The sequence below is a fragment of the Jaculus jaculus genome, chromosome 19, assembly GCF_020740685.1.
Source record: "Jaculus jaculus isolate mJacJac1 chromosome 19, mJacJac1.mat.Y.cur, whole genome shotgun sequence".
In the NCBI taxonomy this organism is placed as follows: Eukaryota; Metazoa; Chordata; class Mammalia; order Rodentia; family Dipodidae; genus Jaculus; species Jaculus jaculus.
The window spans coordinates 17539465-17562578 of NC_059120.1; the positions used below are offsets into that span (position 1 = coordinate 17539465).

Sequence of the window (23114 nt, forward strand, 5' to 3'; positions counted from 1 at the left end):
CGAATTCCAACCGTGTGCAAAACCTTGTGCAGCTTCTTTATGTGGGTTCTGCGGAATTGAACCTGGGTCCTTTGGCTTTGTAAGAAAGTGCCTTAACCACTAAGCCATTTCTCCAGCCCCAGAATTTTTTATTTAATACTTTTATGCCTCAATTAAACACAGTTAACTGAAACCATAGAGAATGAAGGGAGCAGTAAAAATATTTTATTTAATGCACTGTGTCAACCTCTTTAACTTGTTGTAAATTAATTATATTTGGAGTAATTGTTCCTATGTGAGGGCATAAAGGCAGCTGTTTTATTGCTTGCTTTCTGTTTATTCTTTTTCTTCCTTTTCTGCAGTTCTTTTTGATGCTTTCCTATAGGCTGCTTGAGTATTTTGTAGGATCTTAGTGTCTTTGTGGTTCCTTTGGGGTAAGGGTATGAGCAGGGACACTTTCCTATGTTTATAGAGTATTCTTTTTTTTCTCCCCTTCTCACCATTTTTAAATTATTGGAATCGTCGTATTTCCTTTACCTTGAACACATTATACACTGATATAAACTTGGCTTCAACTGCTAAGTAGGATTTTTATTTAAAACTTTTGAGGTAAATGGTAGTCTCTTACATTTAGCCATATTTTTATATCTTTCTTTCTGGCATTACAAATGAACAATTGTCATTTTGGTCTGGAGAACTTTTGTTGCCATTCTTTAATAATTGTGCTGCTGGTAACAAATGCTCTTAGCTCACTAGAGACGGGTTATTATTGCTGGTTTGTGGGATTTTTTTAATTTTCCCTTAATTTCTAATGGATACTTCACTGGGTCTAGAATTCAGGATTAACAGTTCTTTTCTTTCATATCTCCAAATATTATATTGTTTTCTTCTGGCTTTATGACTTCAATTAAGAAGCACATCATTTGTTTCTGGTTGCTTTGAAATTTTATTTTCTGTATAGTTTTCATAGGTTCTGTTTGATACATCTTTACTTTCTTTGAATGTCTTTATAGTCATCCGTTTGAGGATTTACTTAACGTGTGTAATTTGCAGGTTTATGCCTTTTACTAGTTTTGCAAGTTAACAGTATTTATCTTTCTGGTGTCGTTATTTCAGTCCCATACTCTTTTTTCCTTTGGAACTGCAGGAACATGAATCTTTTGTTTTTGTCCTACTGATTCTTGTGTTTTATATTTAGTACTGTGCTTTTTGGTTCTATAATTTCCTTGGTTCTTTTTTAATCTGTCATTTACTGACGGTTGGTGTTTGTCTATTTAATACTACTTGTAATGGTTTGCTCAAGTTTTGTGGTGATTTCTTTAAAATCATGATCAACTTCAGCACCTGGGAAACCACCTGTTGACACCTGCTGGTTGTCTTTTGTCATTCTAAATCTGGGTTTTTTGTCTTTTTTTTTAATTATTTATTTATTTATTTGAGAGCGACAGACACAGAGAAGGAAGACAGATAGAGGGAGAGAGAGAATGGGTGCGCCAGGGCTTCCAGCCTCTGCAAACGAACTCCAGACACGTGCGCCCCCTTGTGCATCTGGCTAACGTGGGACCTGGGGAACCGAGCCTCGAACCGGGGTCCTTAGGCTTCACAGGCAAGCGCTTAACCGCTAAGCCATCTCTCCAGCCCTTTGTCTTTTTTTTTTTTAAACTACAACTTGGGGTGCTTTGGGGGAAGAAAAAGTATTCTGGAGATGTTATATATTGTGTATATCATCTTGAGTCATCGTCCTTCGTACTCGTCACGCTGTTGGGTTGTAGCGTAAAAGTCCTGACTGCTTTTAGGATGTAGCTCCCCTGCAATTCCCTTGCACTTCTGCTTGTAAGTTCTATTCTACTTGAATTTTGTATTACTAAGGCCCACTTTGGTCACCTGGGTGTCATTAGTATAGTTTATTTCTCTAACTTTTTTCATACTAATTTATGTCTGACTTGGTTTTCTACCCAAGATGTTTTTTTAGCAGGTTTAAAGAATTTTTTCAGTTTTCTCTTGCTTCATAATCCGCTTCCGTTACCTTTCCTATCTTGTTTTAGGCAATTACAGAGCATCACCTGCCCATACTAAGTAGAAATGGAATTTTGACAGTATAGTACTGTTGGGTTGGGGGGTGGGTAAATGTCTGTAATTTCCACTTATTTTCTGTTGATATTGTCAAAGTGTGGAGGATTTGAGTGTCAGCCTGGGTTGTCATCTACTAGGTAGAATGATCTCCAGAACTACCATGTTGGAAGGGGGAGGGTTACCAGTCTTGCTGCTCCTTTGGTCTACACTGATGCTATCTTGGCAGAGGAAGAGACCTAGCCTCTGCTAGCTTAGAGAAAGAACTAGAGACCTAACCGTTTCATGTGTTGATGAGAATATTGGCTGGCCCTAGAATACATGCTACTGCCATCTGTTGATACCAGCTGGGAATTCCAGGTCCTGACTTAGTAACCCCTGACACAGTAAGGTAGGAAACAACTTTAAATGGTTGGCTTGGGTAAGGTTGGTAGTGGAAAAAGCTTTACATCCTTCTTGGCTGGTTCTTTCATGCTTCTCTGGCCAGCGAGAGCAGTGTTTTCTTTGGAGTTTTGTTTGCTTATCTTATTACTTCATACTTGTTTGGTTTTTTTTTTGCTTGTCTGTTTGTTTTCAGATAGGGTGTCCCGCTAGTCCAGGCTGACCTGGAATTCATTATGTAGTTTCAGGGTGGCCTCGAACTCATGGCGATCCTCCTACCTCTGCCTCTGGGATTAAAGGCATGCCCCACTAGGTTCAGTACCCCAATACCCTTGTAAAGCCCGATGCACAAAGTGGCACATCCATTTGGAGTTTGTTTGCAGTGGCAAAAGGCCCTGGTGCATCCATTTCTACTCTCCCTCTCTTTCCCCTACTGTCCTTCTCTCTCTCCCCCTCCCTCTCTCTCTCTCCCCCTCCCTCCCTCCCTCCCTCCCTCCCTCCCTCCCTCCCTCCCTCCCTCCCTCCCTCCCTCCCTCCCTCCCTCTCTCTCTCTCTCTCTCTCTCTCTCTCTCTCTCTCTCTCTGTCTCTCCCCTGTCCTCCCTCCCCTTGCAAATAATAATATGTTATAAAGAAACATTTACAGGGCTAGCGAGACCCTGCCTCGGGAAAAAGAAAAACATTTACAGAAAAACAGATTATCCTCATAACCACTATATTCTAGTTGATGAAGATGGTTCCCATAGGGTTATAGACTAATAAATATGATCCTACTATATATTGTACTGGAACTGAGCAATTAAGTAAATGTGTGATTGACAATAAGAGCCAGATTCCTCCTGTTGAGTGGAATTTCCAGATAAGCAAAGGGAAGAGACAAGAGACTTACAGTGATCTATGAGTCATGGATTAGAGTTGTAAACATTATTATGAACTTGTGCTTAGCTTAATATAAATATAATCATGTCTTCATAATTTTGTGTCCAGTTGCAACATCTACCACTTACATGTAATCAGTAGTATTTTTTATTATGGGAAAGCCTTTATATATTCAAAGACTGTGATTGGAAAAGTGGAGCAGGAAAGAAAACTGAAATTGTGTTGCTTTTATGTTTCTTTAATATTAACATTTTCATTCCTCCAATTGAATAGCAGAACTTGTATCCATTGAGAATCCACAAAGAGTAATTAATAATTAGAAATGAGGAGGCTGCTTAAAGCATGGTTTACTGTGAGAGCCTCTGTATCATATAGCTTTCTGCATACAAACATCTTGTGATTTTATAAGTCTCCTAGGTGTTTATTTGCTGGTTTGAACTGGGCTAGAATATCTGTGGCTTCATATGTCTGGTGTTTCCGTTGGAATCACCAGAAACAGATGTAGTACTTTTGTTCTCTTCGGCATGGATTCTGTCCACATGGCCTTCTCATCTCCCAGGAACCCCTCTGGTAGAACAGCCTTTAGACTTTCTATAGATTGCAAGAGCATAAAAGCTTTGCAATTCTCTTGTGGCTAGCCTTTCAAACTTTCTGAACCTCACAGATGGTCACTTTCACCACATACTGTTAGTCAGGTCCATCAGAGGGCTACTCCAGAGTCTGTGTGGAAAGATGTAAATAGAAGAAAAGCTCCTTGGATTCACTGCCATTTCATAACTCTCCACCATAGCTTAATGAAGGATTTCTTTGCATTTAAATCGATTCTTTGCCTAGAAAGTCAGACTGTTGCATTTTGTTGCCAAAGCCCTGCTGTGTGTTTCCATTTCACTCAGTAAAAGCTGAAGTCTTTATATTGGGTTATAAGGCCCTATATGATAATGTTGTAATCAAATGAAGATTTGTGATGCTAGAAGAAAGGAACCCTTACACACTATTGGTATTGAGGATATAAGTTAGTGCACCAATACATCAATCAATCGGGAAGGTCCTTAGAAAATTAAAAATAACCAGGCACATGCTTTTAATCCCAGCACTTGGGAGGCAGAGGTAGGAGGATTGCCATGAGTCGAGGCCACCCTGAGACTACATAGTGTATTCCAGGTCAGCCTGACCTAGAGTGAGATCCTACCTCGAAAAACCAAGGAAAAAAAGAAAAAGAAAAAGAAAATTAAAGATGGAGTATGATCCAGCTATACCACTCCTGGATGTGCCCCAAAGCAATGAATCGAAGTTATCATACCACAGAGCTAGGTGCCCATGAGTGTTTGTTACCATGATACTCATAATAGTCAAGTTGTACAATCAGCCTAGATATCTATCATTGGATAGATGAAACAAAGAAAATGAAGAAAGCACATAGAGTTTTATTTAGCCAAAAAGAACTAAATTATGTCATTTTGAGGAAAATGGCTGGAACTAGAGATCATATTAAGCATAGCTACTCTGAAAGACAAATATTCCATATTCTCATGCAAAATCTAGATTTCAAAAAGATATATTAAATGTCTTTATATATGACATGAGAGTATAAGAGGAAGTATTTGAGAAGAAGAGAGGGGACTGTAAGAGAGAGGAAAGAGAGGGAACAAAAGAGTGTAATACAGGTATGTATGAGTAAAGTATATGATGAGCATGTACAAAAGTCTCATAATAAAACACTGCCATTTTGTATAATGATCATATGCTCATTTTAAAAAGGCCTGGGGACTGGGCATAGTAGTTAAGGCACTTGCCTGTGAAGCCTAAGGACCCAGGTTCTATTCCGCAGTACCCATATAAGTCAGATGCACAAGATGGCGCATGCGTCTGGAGTTGTTTGCAGGGCTAGAAGCCCTGATGCTCCTGTTCTCTCTCTGCCCTCTACCCCTTCCTCTGTTAAATAAATAAAAATAAAATAAATTTTGAAAAACGCCAAAGGTAGGCAGCCTAGGAGTCATGTAGCAGTCAGAGCTTTGCCGTTCATAGTATGCTGGCTTTTGTACTGTGTGCCCTTTATCATCATAAAATGATTGCTGTATTTTCAAGCCTTGAGTCTATATTCTTGGAAAAAGAAAGGGAGGAGTAGAAACTTCTGCCTAAACTTGTTCTCTTTGACAAGAGTTATTATCTTGCTGCTTGTGGTGCAGTACATCAACATAGAAGAGGGACTAGTTGGACCAAAGAAGGGGTTTGACGGAGGAGGAAGAGGGACAGAAGAAGCTATTAAAAGGGGTACATTGTATATATGAGTATTAGTTGTCAATTAAAAATGTTTTAAGTTAAATTAAATGCCCTAGTGAAGTAAGCATTTTATTTGTACACTTTGTTGTATATAACCAAAATGAGGGTTTTCTTGGTCAAGATAATGGTAGGGTGGGCAGTGGGTATTAATGCAGGCATTCAGCACTGTGTGCTTAAATGCTGCCTGCAGAAACTGTACTGTTGCTAAGAGACACATTTTTGAGTCCTAGGCATAGTCATTATGTAACCTAAGCAAAGTATATTTTAGCTTTAGCATGATTGGAGTATTAAAATTTATTAATGCCCATTCTGATTCCCAAAGCTCTGCTCCTTCCATTGTTCTTCATTCTAAGTCTTAAATTCAAAGGAAATAACACCACGTAGCCTGCATTGTTTGTGAAGGTTTTACTACTTCAATTCAGGTTTTTTTTTTATGTCTATCTTATTTAATTGAACAAGCAAAATAATGTCACTTTTGTCTTCATATTTTCATTGCCTAGCATCTAGTCAATTTTTTTGATGAATAAAAATGAGGGCTGGGAGATGGCTTAGCAGTTAAGGTGCTTGCCTGCAAAGCCAAAGGGCCCAGGTTCAATTCCCCAGAACCCATATAAAGCCAGATGCACAAGGTGGCGCATTTGTCTGGAGTTCTTTTGCAGTGGCTAGAGGCCCTGGTGCACCTCTTTCTGTCTGTCTGTACCTGTCTCTTTTTCTCTCAAATTAATATCTATAAAAATAAAGTAAAAGGGCTGGAGAGATGTCTTAGCGGTTAAGCGCTTGCCTGTGAAGCCTAAGGACCCCGGTTCAAGGCTGGGTTCCCCAGGTCCCACCTTAGCCAGATGCACAAGGGGGCGCACACGCGTCTGGAGTTCGTTTGCAGTGGCTGGAAGCCCTGGCGCGCCCATTCTCTCTCTCTCCCTCTGTCTTTCTCTCTGTCTGCCACTCTCAAATAAATAAATAAAAAATGAACAAAAAAGTTTAAAAATAAAAATAAATAAATAAATAAATAAAATAGAAAATAAGCCAGGCATGGTTGCACAGGCCTTTAATCCGAGCACTTGGGAGGCAGAGGTAGGAGGACCACCATTAGTTCAAGACCACACTGAGATTATGTAGTGAATTCCAGGTCAGCCTGGGCTAGAGCAAGACCCTACCTCCAAAAAAACCCAAAAATATAATAATAATAATGATTATTATTATTATAATAAAGTAACTGTAAGGGAGGAAAGCCAAACTCTGTTTTGTACATAAGCAAACCAACAGAGTGGTGGGATGACATGTCTACATTGGTTTCTGTTTCCTAGTCGACAACACGCCTCTGAAGCAGAGGAGGTCTGGTTAGGGTGAGATGAGAGAGGAGGAAGACATGTCTACCCCATCCTTGCAGCATGAACTTGTTAATGCACATCAGTTAGGCTAAGGTGTCATTCAAATATAGACAAATGGACATTCCAAAGGGAGGTAGAGACTGGAAAGCACCAGACCTAGAGTGAGAAGCCATCATTGTGCAGAACCAGCCAGGTTACTGACTTCTCAGTGACCTCACATGTGTCCTTTGGTTCCTAGGGGCCAAGTTTCCTCGAAACTGCAATCAAGAGAGTTAGGCCACCCCGTCTTTGCAGTTCCTTGTAGCTGAAACAGTAAATGAATCACTGTATCCAGGGAGGTGCGACGGCTATTCTAACTTCCCTGGCATCCGTCAGGTCCGGCCGGTTTAGATTACCGAAATGTAGAAAAAGTGACAGCTTTTTCACTTCTTCCCTGGGAGCTCTGCCAGCGAGGAATAAACATTCTTTCCTGTCTCCTTAAATGAAGTACTTGGTCATAAGTGACAGTCTTTCTCAATTTGTTCTTTGAATGTGCTCTTATTCTTATTTCATTGTTTTTCTTAAACTAAACTGTGAGTTTATTGAAGTATTGCAAGTTAAAATGCTAACTTTTGTTTTAACTTGAAAGTTAGAATTTCATTATTTCATAAAATAATGTGCATTTGATAAATACAGCTATTTTTTAACTTGTTTATTTATTTATTTGAGAGAGAGAAGGTGGGAAGAGAGAGTGGACATGCCAGGGCCTCCATCTGCTGCAAAGGATCTCTAGATGCATGCACCCCTTTGTGCATCTGGCTTACCTGGGACCTTGAGAATTGAACCAGGATCCTTTGACTTTGCAGACAAACACCTTACCCACTAAGTCATCTCTCCAGCCCCAGATACAGCTATTTTTAACACATTTCTACATTTGAAATAGTTGGCTGGTACATGATGTAGCCTAATTAGAATGGAATGTATATTCTTACCTCTTGCAGTTGAATTGTATTGAAGAAAAATAGCATAAATAACACATAGCAAAAGATATCATTGTACACTTCCACATTTCCCAAAATTGAAATAAAGTGATCTTTCCCCTCATTACTCTAAAGAGAATGGAGAAAATAAAGAAAAATTTGAGAAACAAAACAAAAAATCTACTTACTTTTTTTGCCCAGAGATAATTATAAATATTTTAATCTCATTTTTCTATTCTTTATTTTAAAAAAATATTTTATGCATTTATTTACTTGAGAGAGGGCAGGGGAGAGAGGAAGATAGAGAGAATAGGCACACCAGGCCCTCCAGCCACTGCAAACACTCCAGATGCAAGTGCCATCTTGTGCATCTGTCTTATATGGGTATTGGGGAATTGAACTTGGGTCTTTCGGCTTCACAGGCAAGCGCCTTAACTGCTAAGCCATCTATCTCTCCAGCCCCATTTTTCATTCATATGTTAAGCTTAATTTAAAAGAAAACTGCATATGTATAGCAGTATATTAAACTAGATCTCAGTACTGTGGATTCATCAGAAGTATAAGAGAAGCCTTTTTGCTCTCTACCCTACTTGAAATAATTTTGTTAGGATACTTAGTTAGCATCCATGTTTTTTCATTGTGATGAGAATGACATATTTCAAAGTCCTGCAGTTTTTCAGTTCCATAAGAAAGTCTGGGCTTAGAATAAGGCCTTGCATATATTATCACATTTTAAACTGTTGAATTGATCATTTTGTTTAACAGCAACTTCTAATTGTTTTCTTTAAATATGCTTCTAAAATTAGAATTAGTAGGTCAAATGGAGTCATTTTTTAAAATTTATTACTGCTTATTTCCAGTTTTCTTTTATTGAAAAGCTATTTCTTTGTCATCAAGACATCTTATAGTGGAAAGTAAGAGGAACAAACATACTATTCATTAATAGTTCATACCTGATTTTCATATGACAGGATACCAGTTTTGCCATTGACTTTCCTGGAATATAAATTTTCTTTATCAGGAAGTGGGAGGCCTGAGTTCACTAGCCAGTAACAGGTTTTCTTGAATTATAAATGAAAAACATTAAGTGATTAAATCACTTAAAATGACAAATCTCTTTTTTTTAAGTTAACCTACACAAACAATACTGTGCCCTCAAACTGCTCACTGTCTTTGGAGTGATCAGGTAACAAAAGAAGTAATTATTTAAGTAAGATACACTGTAACAGAGCATGCAAGAGAGTTATTTAACTAAATCCTAAGGGAGTAAGTTGGACAAGAAATTCTTTCCCAGGAGGAGTTGTGATGAACTTTGTAACAAAATAAAAAGTTAACCAGGCTAAGGAGGAATTTGGAAGGGCTAGTGGAAGTCAGAAGAGGTGGTGCAACTCAGGGGTATAGTATGCATCTAGGTGGAACCAAGGAAAATGATTGCTTGTGTTAAATTTCCATAATTTGATGTGATTGGAATTTAGGGAGCAAATTAGAAAGAAATAAGAGTTGAAACAGACAAAAGCCTTCAAAGAACTCAAAGAAGCCATTTTCACCTAATACTTTATTTTAATAACTTGCCTTTAAAACCTACCACAATTTTTAAAGTGAACAAGAATGTCTAAGATGCCTTAGCCCTCTATCAAGGTATGCTTTACATTTTCAAAGGAAGCATAGGGACCTCCCCTTATTAGTAGATAACATGTGAACTTCATGGAGTCAGTTAGGTTGTAGGCTAGTGTACATTAACTTTGTTAAGTGAAACAGCAAATGAGGGTGGAGGTGTATAAACTGATTCTAGGGCTTAAGAAATTATAAAGTACCTAACAAGCAAAGCAATTTAACAGTGATTATTTTTAAAACTGAGGCTCCCCTGTGCTGGTGTGTGTGTGCCTACAGCAAGACAGAGAAAACAGGAGATAAACCACCCCTTACACATCAGCTGGGCCCAGGTGAAACCACAGAGGAATTGGTGAGATGAGCAAGAGTGCTGCTTTCATGGTGAGCCTGACAACCAGCACCAGAGTGATGAGACAGACACTGAGGAGACTCAAAATGCACCAAAGCAGAAATCCAGAAGCTGCTAAGAGCATAACTCTAAAGCAGACTTGAAACACATCCACCACAGCTCAGGGAATTTTCCAGAAGAGGGCCAGAAAGATTGTCAGCCAGGCTGGAGAGACGGCTTAGCGGTTAAGGCATTTGACTGCAAAGCCAAAGGATCCTGGATCGACTGCCCAGGACCCATGTAAGTCAGCTGCACAAGGTGACACATGCATCTGGAGTTTGTTTGCAGTGGCTGGAGGACCTGGCACGCCATTCTCTCCTCCTTTTCTCTCTCAAATAAATAAATGAATGAAATACATATTTTTAAAAAGGGGGGGCTTGCCTGCAAAACTAGTGGACCTTAGTTCAATTCCCCAGGACCCATGTAAGCCAGATACACAAAGGTGGCACATGCATCTGGAGTGCATTTGCAATGGCTGGAGGCCCTGGTGCATCTCATTCTGTCTGTCTCGCTCACTCGCTCTCTCCCTCCCTTCCTCCCTCCTTCCCTCTTTCTCTCAAATCAATAAGTAAAAATAAAATATTTTTTTTTAATTTTTATTTATTTATTTATTTATTTGAGAGCGACAGACACAGAGAGAATGACAGATAGAGGGAGAGAGAGAGAATGGGCGCGCCAGGGCCTCCAGCCTCTGCAAACAAACTCCAGACGCGTGCGCCCCCTTGTGCATCTGGCTAACGTGGGACTTGGGGAACCGAGCCTCGAACCAAGGTCCTTAGGCTTTACAGGCAAGCACTTAACCGCTAAGCCATCTCTCCAGCCCCCTAAAATATTTTTTTTAAAAAGATTGTCAGAACCACAGAGTGGAAGGGAATGTCCAGAGGCATTGCCTACAACTTCATGTTAAATAACATCAATCCCACTGAAGAGGCCCTTCAGCAACATGGGGACAGGAAGGAGGGAAATGATGATGTGATGTGTTTCTACCTAGTAAAAAATGTTTAATTAAATTTTAAAAAATGAAATACAGGGCTGGAGAGATGGCTTAGCAGTTAAGCTTGCTTGCAAAGCCTAAGGACCCATATTCGACTCCACAAACCCACATAAGTGAGATGCACAAGGGGACGAATGCTCAAGGTCACACATTGACACAAGATGGCACACACATCTGCAGTTAGGCTGAAGTTGCAGGAGGCCCTGGCACAGCAATCTTTCTCTTACCAAAAAAAAAAATAAATAAAAAGGCCAAGTGTGGTAGTACACACCTTTAATCCCAGCACTCTGGAGGCAGAGGTAGGTGGATCGCTGTGAGTTCAAGGCCACCCTGAGACTAGAGTAAATTCCAGGTCAGCCTGGGCTAGAGTTGAGACCCTACCTCAAAACAACAAAAATACAGGGCTGGAGACATGGCTCAATGGTTAAGGCACTGCAACCTAAAGACCTTGGTTTGATTCCCCAGTACCAACATAAAGCCAAATGTACAAAGTGGTGCATGCATCTGGAGTCTGTCTGTGGTGACTGGAAGCCCTGGTGCATCCATTCTCATATTCTCTCTCTCTCACCCTTTGCATGAAAATTAATGAAATACAGATGATTATGATGTTGTTTTTAATTGGGATTATTACATTATGCCATGACCAAGTTGTAAAAGTATAACGAGTCGTTAAGGTACTTGGACCCTAATATTCACTAACCAGACTGTTAGGTATTTCTTTGGGTATATGAAGAATAAGGAAAAATTTACTTAGATGCTAAGTATACCATGAACCAAGAAATGTGAGCGCCTTGTGGCTTATTACCTAATATTAAACCACAAATGTTTTGTAATTTATGTGATTTATGATCAGTTTATAAAGTTTGAAAAATATGTAGAGGAATTAGATTTTTTTTCAATCCATGCCTTGTGCACCTCAGTGTATTTTACATAAGACTCAACAGCAGGAGTTTATTCTTTGATAATGGTTGTATGAGTAGTGTTTTAAAACTAGCCAAAAGTGGGTTTACAAACTTTGGAAACTTAAGAAATTATGGGAGTTACATTATAAATATTGAAGGGACTGGAGATGTAATTCGCTGGCACAGTGCTTTTGGAAGAATTTGGTTTTATCATTAACCACTACCAAAATGAATAAATGTATGAAAGAAAGAATAAATGAACTTTGAAAAATCTAGTATTTAAGCACAAGTACATGATCACTTGATGTCCTGTTTGATAAAAATAATCAGATGTTTCAAGACAACAAATCATTTATCCATGGAATAAAGAAGTTGTACATACAGATATGTGAAATTTGCTTTGATATTCTTTGTTTTGTTAGAATCTCAAAGGAGTTCTTAGCCCTAAACTGTTAGAAGCAGATGAATTGAAATCTGCTACTTCATTTTTACATAATGCACTGTCATTAGTTCACCCTCCTACCACTTTGGGTGGCAGTTTTTTTTTTTTTTAAGATTAAGAAGTAAGTCAGGGCCAGGCATGGTGGCACATGCTTTTAATCACAGCACTCGGGAGGCAGAGGTAGGAGGATTGCTGGAAGTTTGAGGCCACCCTGAGACTCCATAGTGAATTCCAGGTCAGCCTGGACTAGAGTGAGACTCTACCTCCAAAAAAAAAAAAAAAAGAATTAAGCCAGGCATGGTAGCATACACCTTTAAGCCCAGCATTTGGGAGGCAGGTAGGAGGATCGCAGTGAGTTTGAGGCCACCCTGAGACTACATAGTGAATTCCAGGTCAGCCTGGACTAGAGCGAGATCCTGCCTCAAAAAACCATAAATAAATAAATAAATGTGGAGCTAGGTGTATTAGCGCACACCTTTAATAACATCATTTGGAACTCCAACGTAGGAGGGTCACTGTGAGTTCAAGGCCAGCCTGAGACTACATAGTGAATGAATTTCAAATGAGGGGCTGGAGAGATTGTTCAGTGGTTAGAGGCACTTGCTTTGAAAACCTGATGGCCTGGTTCATTCCCCTAGTACCCACATAAAGCCAGATGTACAAAGTGGCTCATGTGACTGAAGTTTGTTTGCAAAAGGCCATGTTGTACCTATTCATTCTTATATTTCATATTTTCTCTCTGCACGTACATATAAATAATAAAAATATTTTTAAAGAGGGCTGGAGAGATGGCTTAGCAGTTAAGCACTTGCCTATGAAGCCTAAGGACCCCACTTTGAGGTTCGATTCCCCAGGAATCCGTTTTAGCCAGATGTACAAGGGGCCACATGCATCTGGAGTTCATTTGCAGTGGCTGGAGACCCTGGCGCTCTCCTTCTCTCTCTCTCTCTTTCTCTCTCTCTCTCTGTCGCTCTCAAATAAATGAAAAATATAAAACATAAAAATACAAAAAATATAGATTTAAAGAAATATAAAGTATGTGCTGGAGGGATGGCTTAGCAGTTAGGACGTTTGCCTGCAAAGCTAAAGGACCCAGGTTTGATTCTCCAGGACCCACATTAGCCATATGCACAAGGGGGTGCACGCGTCTGGAGTTGTTTCCATTGGCTGGAGGCCCTACTGTGCCCATTCTCTCTCTCCATCTTTCTCTGTGAAATAAATAAATAAATAAAAATAAATATTAAAAGAAATATAAAGTATATTTGCACAATTTTTTGTTGCCTGTTGACCTGCCTTTTACTTTCTTTTTTGAATATTTTGTTAATTTATTTACTCATTTTGAGGGAAGGAGGGAGGGAGGGAATGGATGCATGAGGCTCTCCAGGCCTTGAACCACAAATTTAAATAGGACTTATTAATAACATGCTGATGGGATGACTTCCCAAAGGAAATCTTTATTATTTTTCCTTAAATTATTATTTTTATATTATTTTATTATTAATACTAGGTTTTTTTCCAAAGTAGGGTCTCACTCTAGCCCAGGCTGACCTGGAACTCATGGTCTTACCTCTGCCTTTCTACTGCCAGGATTAAAGGGATGAAGCTAGCAAATCCAGCTGGCAGTTTTATTTTAAATGTGAATTTGATTTGCTTACATGATTTGATACATGGTATTGTCTTAGCTTCTATTAGGGCATAACAAATATTTTCTGTTAATAATTTTTTGTAGTAAGTGAACCAAATTATCAGTTGATATAAAATCTATAAATGGAATTCTGAATATAGCTTTCACAAGCTTTAATTCATTAAAAAGTGATGAGGGCCTGGAGAGATGGTTTAACAGTAAAGGCGGTTGCCTGTGAAGCCTAAGGACCCAAGTTTGATTCTGCAGGTCCCATGTTAGCCGGTTGTACAAGGTGGCACATGTGTCTAGAGTTTATTTGTGGTAGCTAGAGGCCCTGATGCACCCATTCTCTCTCTCCCTCTCTCTGTCTCAAATAAAAAATAAAAAAATAGTGATGAGAAGGGTATACTTTATTTTGCCATTTATTTTTTAGATGTTTATTGTAGAAGATGAAAATTACTCACCTAAAAGTTTAGTAATGCTTTCTTATCAAGTGACTATAGTGGACTAAGAGTTATATTTAGGATTTTGTTACAATGTCTTGAATTATTACAACATCTCTGAAAGGCCTCTAAGACTATTATTTAGATTTACAAATATTTAAACTGAATATCTAAAAGTTTAAATGACTTTCCCAAGGTTCATAATTTGAGAGTAGGGATTTAACCTGGGCCCATAGCCTGTCAAACTTCATTGTCACTACACAACCCTGAGAGGTCATTGTGTGTATGTATATATGTTGTGATTAACTTGGATCTTTTTTTCTTTTCTTTTTTGAGGCAAGCCCAGCAGACTGGCCTTGTTTTTTTTTGTTTTGTTTTGTTTTGTTGGCTGGCTGGCTGGTTAATTTTTTTTGGGGGGGGAGGGAGTTTAGAGGTAGGGTCTCACTCTAGCCCAGGCTGACCTAGAATTCACTATGGAGTCTCAGGATGGCCTCGAACTCACGGCAATCCTCCTACCTCTTCCTCCCCAGTGCTGGGATTAAAGGTGTGCACCACCATGCCCAGCTTTTTTTTTTTTTTAAATGAGAGGGGGAGGGAGAAAATTGGCATTATAGAACCTCCAGCCACCGAAATTGATGCCCAGACATGTACATCCCTTTGTGCACATGTGCAACACTGCACACTTGTATCACTGTGTCTGACTTGCATGGGATCTGGAGAATTGAACATGAGTCCTTAGGCTTTGCAGGCAAGTGCCTTAATTGCTACGCCATCTCTCCTGCCCTGAATTGGATTGTTTTTGAGACTAGGTCTGCTGTGTGGGTTTGGCTGACCCAGAACTCTTTGTAGTCCAGGTTGGCCTCAAACCTGCAGTCCTTTTGCCTCAACCTCCTGCATGCTGAGATTACAGGTAGAAGCACCCATGCCTAGCTCACTTTAATATAAGTGTATTTATGAAATAATTTTCCTTAGTGAATGTCAGTGTGTTTAAACTTAGGATTCCATATGGCTATAATAAAGATAAATACACTTGGTTATGAAGGTAAATATAATGCAATTAATAAGGTCTGTTTGTAGTAGAAACACTATTCTTAATGTTGTACCTTTTGCCGAATAGCTAACTTTCCTAATTTTAAATTTTTGTGTTTATTTACTTTCATATTTGTTTATTTTTATAGGGAGATTCTCGGAGTCTTCCATTTCCTGAGAATGTGAGCACTGTTCAGAAATTGGACTTTTCAGAAACCATGGTGCAACAGAAATTTGATGATATCAAGGATCGAATAAAGAGAGAAATAAGGAAAGAACTGAAAATCAAAGAAGGAGCTGAAAATCTGAGGAAAGTCACAACGGATAAAAAAAGCTTGGCTTATGTAGACAACATTTTGAAAAAATCAAATAAAAAATTAGAAGAATTGCATCACAAGTTACAGGAATTAAATGCACATATTGTCGTATCCGATCCAGAAGATGTTCCAGGTATTGTATTTATTTTATGTTGTATGACATACTAGCAAGAAATGTATCCTTTTAGAAAATTGTAAGTTTGTGAAACTTTAGCTTTTCTAGAAGTACAGGGACTATTTCCTCCTTTGGTTGAGGACTTGTGTGTATTCCTTTCAGAAAGGCAGTGATTTGATGGCTATGAAAGGCACAGTGTTTACTTAGAGATGCGTAACTGAAGTATGCTAATCCTCGGTTAGTAGATAATACTGAGAATTATTTCCATTATTATTGTTTTGTAGTGAGTCAGCTGCATGCTTTTATCTGATCCTTCCCTACAGTCAATGGCATATTCTGCCAAGTGACTTGTTAAAGTTAAAAATGCATTCTATGAACAAGGCCTTTTTTTTTCTTTTTTGCTTTGGAGATGTAATTAATCAAATCTATGACCTTTGTGCTTTGTTCTCTAAACAAATTACCTTACCAATTATCAGGCATATTTTTAATAAACAGAAAAAAGTTAAGGGCTGGAGAGGTGGCTTAGTGGGCAAAGTGCTTGCCTGCGAAGCCTAAGGATTCATTTTCCATTCTTCAGCTCCCACGTAAGTCAGAGGCACAAGGTGGTGCATACATCTGGAGTTCATTTGCAGTGCCGAGAGGCTCTGGCGTCATGCCCATTCTCCATCCTCCCTCTTTCTCTCTCTCTCTCTCTCTCAAATAAATAAATGAATAAAAATACATATCTACAAAACAAAAAAAAAACAACTGAAAAACATTTCTTTTTTTCTGTAACTATAGAAATTAAAGCTCATGATTTCAACCTAAGAGCATCATCATCATCATCTTTTTCATTATTATTATTGGGGTTTTTCAAGGCAGGGTCTCACTCTAGCCCAGGCTGACCTGGAATTCAGAATGTATTCTCAGGCTGGCCTCCAACTCACAGTGATCCTCCTACCTGAACTTCTGAGTGCTGGGATTAAAGGCGTCCACGCCCAGCAGAGGGAGAGAGGTGGAGGAAGGGAGGTTGAGAATGGGTGCATCAGAGCCTCTAGCCACTGCAAATGCACTCCAGATGCATGTGCTACTTTGTGTATCTGGCTTTATGTGAGTACTGGGGAATTGAATTCTCATTAGGCTTAACAGGCAAACACCTTAACCACTGAACCATCTCTCCAGGCCAAGAACATTATTATTTTTTTTTAATTTAATTTATTAGTTTTCATTTCAGTGAATACAGGCAGTTTGGTACCATTATTTAGGCTCATCTGTGATCTACCCCCTCCCATTAGACCCTCCTTGTTAATGAAAATGGGTTGTGCATTGTGGAGTTAGCCCCCAGTTATTAGTATGATAAATGTCTCTGCAAATCATGACCCAACATGTAACTCTGACATTCTTTCCGCCCCCTCTTCCGCAAGATTTCCCTGAGCCAATGTTGGGTTCATTTTTGGTCTGCTTCAGTGCTGAGGTGTTGGGGGCCTCTGAGGCTTTGGCTCTCTGATTTGGTAGGAGTTGATTTTTCTCTGCATTGATCTCCTTCCCCTTTGTGCTGGTATCCAGTTCACAGGAAACATCACCCTTGCTTATTTCGCCAGTTGTCCTTAGTTTCAGTTGGGCCTCTTTTGAGGTATGTTGGGGCAGCTCTCTTCTTAGGATCTGCATCTATCTGGTAAAGAGAAGCAGATTCTCCAATGGAGAGTAAGTTAGCACCCGGAAAATTGAGCTAACACTTACTTTTTTGATAGACAGTTTGATAGGTGTAGGCCCTCTTATACCCCGTGATTGATGGTAGCTTGATATTGTAGAGTGGGCTTGTGTTTGGGTATGGTTCTGACTTGTTTCCCAGCTCCAGCTAAGGGTCTAGTACCACTGAGTGGATCAGTTAGCCAAATCAAGAGCAATTGATTCCCCACCATGGCTGTGTACCACTATTGCACTTGTGTGGGCATCATATCCGGTTATTTGTTGCTAATTAGGTTAAACAATGTGTTGCTTGGACAGATCTTGGTCATTTCCCCCAGTTGCCTATGTAGCGCCTTCTGGCACTAGACACGCTGACTGTCTGGGGACTGACTCTCTCCTGGCTTCCAGCCATGTCATTCCATTTTACGTGTCAGCTGCATATGGAGTATTCAGCAATAGGGTCTTATCACGGGCCTTTGGTGGGTCATCAAGTACTCTGACAGAAGTCTGTCATTGTTTTGGGAAACCTTGTAGGTTTCTCTGATCAAAAGCTCATTGTGGATGGTAGGCCCAAGCTGGAAGTGGGGGTTACAGGTCAGTGTGCACTAAGAAATTGAGGAAAAAGATAACTAATATACAAGAGTTAGAGAGGAGAGAGATAGAGGGGGGAGGGGGAGAGGGAGGGAGGGAAGATGTAGGAGATTTAGATCAGTCTTGATCCTACCCTCTCCAGTGTCTTGTGGTTCAGGTGTTTCCTGTAAGGGTCTAGTGAAGCTTCAGCCATTTGGTCTGTCTTTTAGGAAGTACTACCCAACTCCTTCTATGAAGCTAGTATCACCCTAATCCCAAAACCAGGCAGAGATACCACAAGAAAAGAAAACTATCGGCCTATTTCCCTAATGAACATAGATGCAAAGATCCTCAACAAAATTCTTGCAAACCGAATCCAACAACACATCAAAAGCATTATCTACCTTGACCAAGTGGGATTTATCCCAGGAACACAAGGGTGGTTCAACATACGAAAATCTGTCAATGTAATACACCACATAAACAAGCTTAAACATAAAAATCACATGATCATTTCGATAGATGCAGAAAAGGTCTTCGACAAGATACAACATCACTTCATGATCAAAACATTGGAGAGAATTGGCATGGCCCGTTCACATCTTAATATAATAAAGGCAATATACAAAGCTCCAAAGGCCCAAATAATACTTAATGGAGAGAGACTGGAGGAATTCCCATTGAGATCAGGAACAAGACAGGGATGTCCTCTCTCACCTCTGCTTTTCAATATAGTTCTGGAAGTCCTAGCCCAAGCAATAAGGCAGGAGAAGGAAATAAAAGGGATACAATTTGGAAAGGAAGAAGTTAAGTTAGCGCTATTTGCCGATGACATGATTGTATATGTAAGAGACTCCATCCCAAAACTCCTGAAGGTGATTAACTCCTATAGCAAAGTAGCAGGATAAAAAAATCAATGCACAAAAATCGGAAGCATTTCTGTATGCAAATGACAAAGACACAGAAAAAGAAATAAAGGACATAGTCCCATTTTCAATAGCAACAAAAAAAATAAAATACCTTGGAATAACGTTAACCAAGGAAGTAAAAGATCTATACAACAAAAATATAAAAACTCTCAAAAAAGAAATTGAGGAGGACTTGAAATGATGGAAAGACCTCCCGTGCTCCTGGATAGGCAGAATTAACATTGTGAAGATGACAATCCTACCAAAGGCAATATATAGATTTAACACAATTCCAATTAAAATCCCTACAGTGTTCTTCACAGACATAGAAAAAATGATCTCAAATTTCATATGGAAAGGCAGAAGGCCTCGCATATCCAAACATATCCTCAGCAAAAGAAATACCTGTGGTGGCATCACCATACCCGATATAAAGTTATACTACAAAGCCATAGTAATAAAAACAGCATGGTACTGGCATAAAAACAGGAGTATAGACCAATGGAATAGACTTGAGGACCCGGATTTTGGGCCAAGCAACTATAGCTACTTGATATTCGACAAAGGCCCAAACAATATAGACTGGAAAAAAGATAGCATCTTCAACAAATGGTGCTGGACAAACTGGATAACCACATGCAGGAAACTAAAACTTGATCCACACATTTCACCATGCACAACACTCAAATCCAAATGGATCAAAGACCTCAACATAAGACCAGAAACTCGAAAACTACTGGAAGAAAATTTAGGAAGTACCTTCCATGATATAGGAATAGAAAAAGACTTCCTGAGTAAAACCCCAGTGGCTCAAGTTCTTAAACAGTCACTCAACCATTGGGATCATATGAAGCTGAAGAGTTTCTTTACAGACAAGCATATAATAAGCAAAGCCAATAGAACACCCACAGAATGGGAGAAAATATTTGCAGGTTATCCAACTGATAGAGGCCTTATCTCTAGAATTTACAAAGAACTCAAAAGTCTAAACAATAAGAAGACAAATACCCCACTCACCAAATGGGGCACAGAGTTAAACAGGCAATTCACAGAGGAAGAGATACAAATGGCAAACACACACCTAAGAAAATGTTCATCATCCCTAATCATCAGAGAAATGCAAATTAAAACAACTATGAGATTCCACCTTACCCCAATAAGGATGGCCAACATCAAAAGGTCAAATGAAAATAAATGCTGGCGAGGATGTGGAGAAGCAGGGACACTCATTCACTGTTGGTGGGAATGCAGGATGGTACAACCACTTTGGAAAGCAATATGGAGACACCTGAAAAAGCTGACTATAGAAATACCAACAGACCCAGTTATACCATTACTGGGCATCTACCCTAAAACCTTCAAACCAAAAGCCAGAGAGATTTGCTCAACCATGTTTGTAGCAGCTCAATTCGTAATAGCTAAAAGCTGGAGTCAACCCAGATGTCCATAATTAGAAGAATGGATAACAAAGATGTGGTATATCTACACAATGGAATTCTATACAGCAGTAAGAAAAAACGACATAAAGAAATTTGAGGAAAAATGGTTGAACCTGGAACAGATCATTCTCAGCGAACTTACCCAATCACAGAAAAAAAATCGACACATAGTCTCACTCATCTGCAACACCTAAACTGAATCTGCCCAAGATGCCTTACATACCCAGCAAGCACCTCATGGACTAGACAATAAGATGGATGGGAGGGCGGGGAGGGAATCAAAGGGTGGAAAACAGTAATCCGGACCCAAAAGGCAATGGTACCATAAAAGAACATTATTGTTAAACATTGAATCAACAGCTATTTGTTGGAAAATTTTTCCAGTCGTGCACAGACTAAAACTACCTCTCACCCTCTGTATATTCTTTCCTTAAAGGAACCATTTCTTTTTTGTTGTATTGCCTGTCAAAAATCTGTATTTTTAGCATTATCCACTCATCAGTATGCATATTCTTTAACTTTTTATTCAAAAAATAATTTTAGACAACTTTAGTATTGTTGTTTGGTCCTTGCAAAGATGACATTTGTTTGACCATTTAAGCCCCAGTCCTTACTTCATTTGAAGAAAGGAAAGGTTGTTTATACAAACTAAAAATGCCTAGCTTCATAGTGAGTTTTAGAAGAGTATATATGTGATTAGCTAGGAAATACTAGTTGGCAAATTAACCACCTCAAACACTAAAAGCACTTACTTGTTTTCCTGCATCATTTCAACATCTGGGACTCAGAGCTTTTATTTGAGGGCTCTGTGCATGTATTTATTTCAACCATGTAAAAATAATTTTTTAATTGAAATAAATTACAAGAAACCAATCTTCTTTTTTTAGAACTGATATAATCCCAAATTGTGAATTAATTTATTCAGTTATTACTTCATTAATTAGCAAACTAGTTAAAAAGAACTCTTCAGTTCTGTGACTAGTAGTCTGTTATCCACAAATTCAATATTTAAATTATAAGTGGAAACATGTATTATGAAAATACTGTTTTTAGTGGTAACTTATATAAACTCAAAGATAGTCTGGTCTGTTTGGTTTGGATCTCTTCCAAGCTCTACATTTTTTGCCCATTACATCTTTAGAAGTCTAAAATAAGAAGCAGTCTTAGAGCTTTAATTCTATTTAGAGAAAACATTTTCTTCCTCGCAGAATACTGATAACTGTCTTGTGATTCATTAGCATATGAACATTTTAACATAAAAGGTCGCCCATTTGATTCTCCACTCCCTTTTTTAAAATTACGTTTATTGGAGTATAAATTACATGGGATAAATGGAATGTATATTTAAGTGTTCACTTTTTTATACATAAGTGTACAATTTGATGATTTAACAAACATATATATCTAGGTAACCATCACTAAAATCTATCCAGAATATTTTCATCATTTCAATGGTTCCCTTCCATACTTTACCAGTCAATTTACCATCCCATTTCTGGCTCCCAGAATCCATTCATCTGCCTTCTATAACTTAAGATTAAATATCTTTTTAAGGTTTCATACCAAAAAAAGTGATCTTTACATTCTGCTATCAAAATTCCTAGATTCTCTGAAAAGCCAAGTTGTGTAGCACCATGAAGCATTCCTTATGAACAGAATGAATGACTAGAGGACAAATTAAGTCTGTATTATATAAGACCTTATAAAAAGGCTTATTCTTAATTCACCTCTGAAATAATTAATCATTGGCTTTTCATTTGTAAAACAAGGATTTCTCCCTCCCCCTTTTTGGTTTTTCGAGGTAGGGTTTCACTCCAGTCTAGGCTGATCTGGAATTCACTGTGTAGTCTCAGGTTGACCTCAAACTCATGGTGATCCTCCTACGTCTGCCTCCCAAGTGCTGGGATTAAAGGCATGCGCCACCGCTCTCAGCTTGAGAATTTTTATCAAATGGAATATCAAGGACTGATCATTTGCTATGGCTACTGTTTAAAAAATGTATTCAGTTTTATACAAAATGGTATGAAATGGGTAATTGACATTCTCTCCATTCCCAGGTTTAGGAAGTCTCTGTTCATCTTCTATGTACTCTGAAAATAACCTAGGAAAAAACACAATTATCTCACTAGATTCAGAAGAAGCACTTGTCAGAATTGAACTCCCTTTCACCATAAAAACTCAGTAAATTAGATGTGGTAGGTCTGTTCACAATAAAAGTCATATTTATATATATTACAATCTTATAGTTAACAAATTAATGATGAGCAGTTGAAGGCTTTTACTTTTAAGGTTGAGAACAAGACAGGATTCCCACTTTCACCAGTTCTATTCAGTGTAGCACTTGTCCTAACCAGAGCAAGTAAGCAAGAAAAAGAAATAAAAGGCATCCAATAGTAAAGGGAGAAGTGGAATTGTCTCTGTTTGCTGACATTAACTTGTATGTAGAAATTCCTATTTATCTCCCCATTTAAGAATCTGTTGGCGCTCATAAGGAAATTCAGTCAAGTTGTAGAGAACAAAAATCAGGGTATTAAAAAACCATAAGCGGGCTGGAGAAATGGCTTATCAGTTATGGCATCTGCCTACAAAACCTAAGGACTCTGGTTTGATACCCTACGACCCACATAAGCCAGATGCACAAGGGGGCACATGCATATGGAGTTTATTTGCAGTGGCTGGAGGCCCTGGCACGTCCATTCCCTTTTCTCTATCTGCCTCTTTCTCTCACATACATACATACATACATACATACATACATACATACATACATACCATGAGCATTTCTGTATT

The 23114-nt window shown here is 38.8% G+C and overlaps 1 protein-coding gene across 2 annotated transcripts in view; it reads left to right on the forward strand.

Annotated features, from left to right (window-relative positions):
* Window positions 1-23114, forward strand: part of Pkn2 (protein kinase N2) — a 129877-nt gene that overhangs the window by 31793 nt on the left and 74970 nt on the right. For both annotated transcript variants that reach the window (XM_045138196.1, XM_004653665.2), the window contains exon 2: window positions 15457-15757. In XM_045138196.1, coding sequence (XP_044994131.1) covers window positions 15457-15757 — 301 coding nt within the window. The remainder of the gene's footprint in view (window positions 1-15456; window positions 15758-23114) is intronic.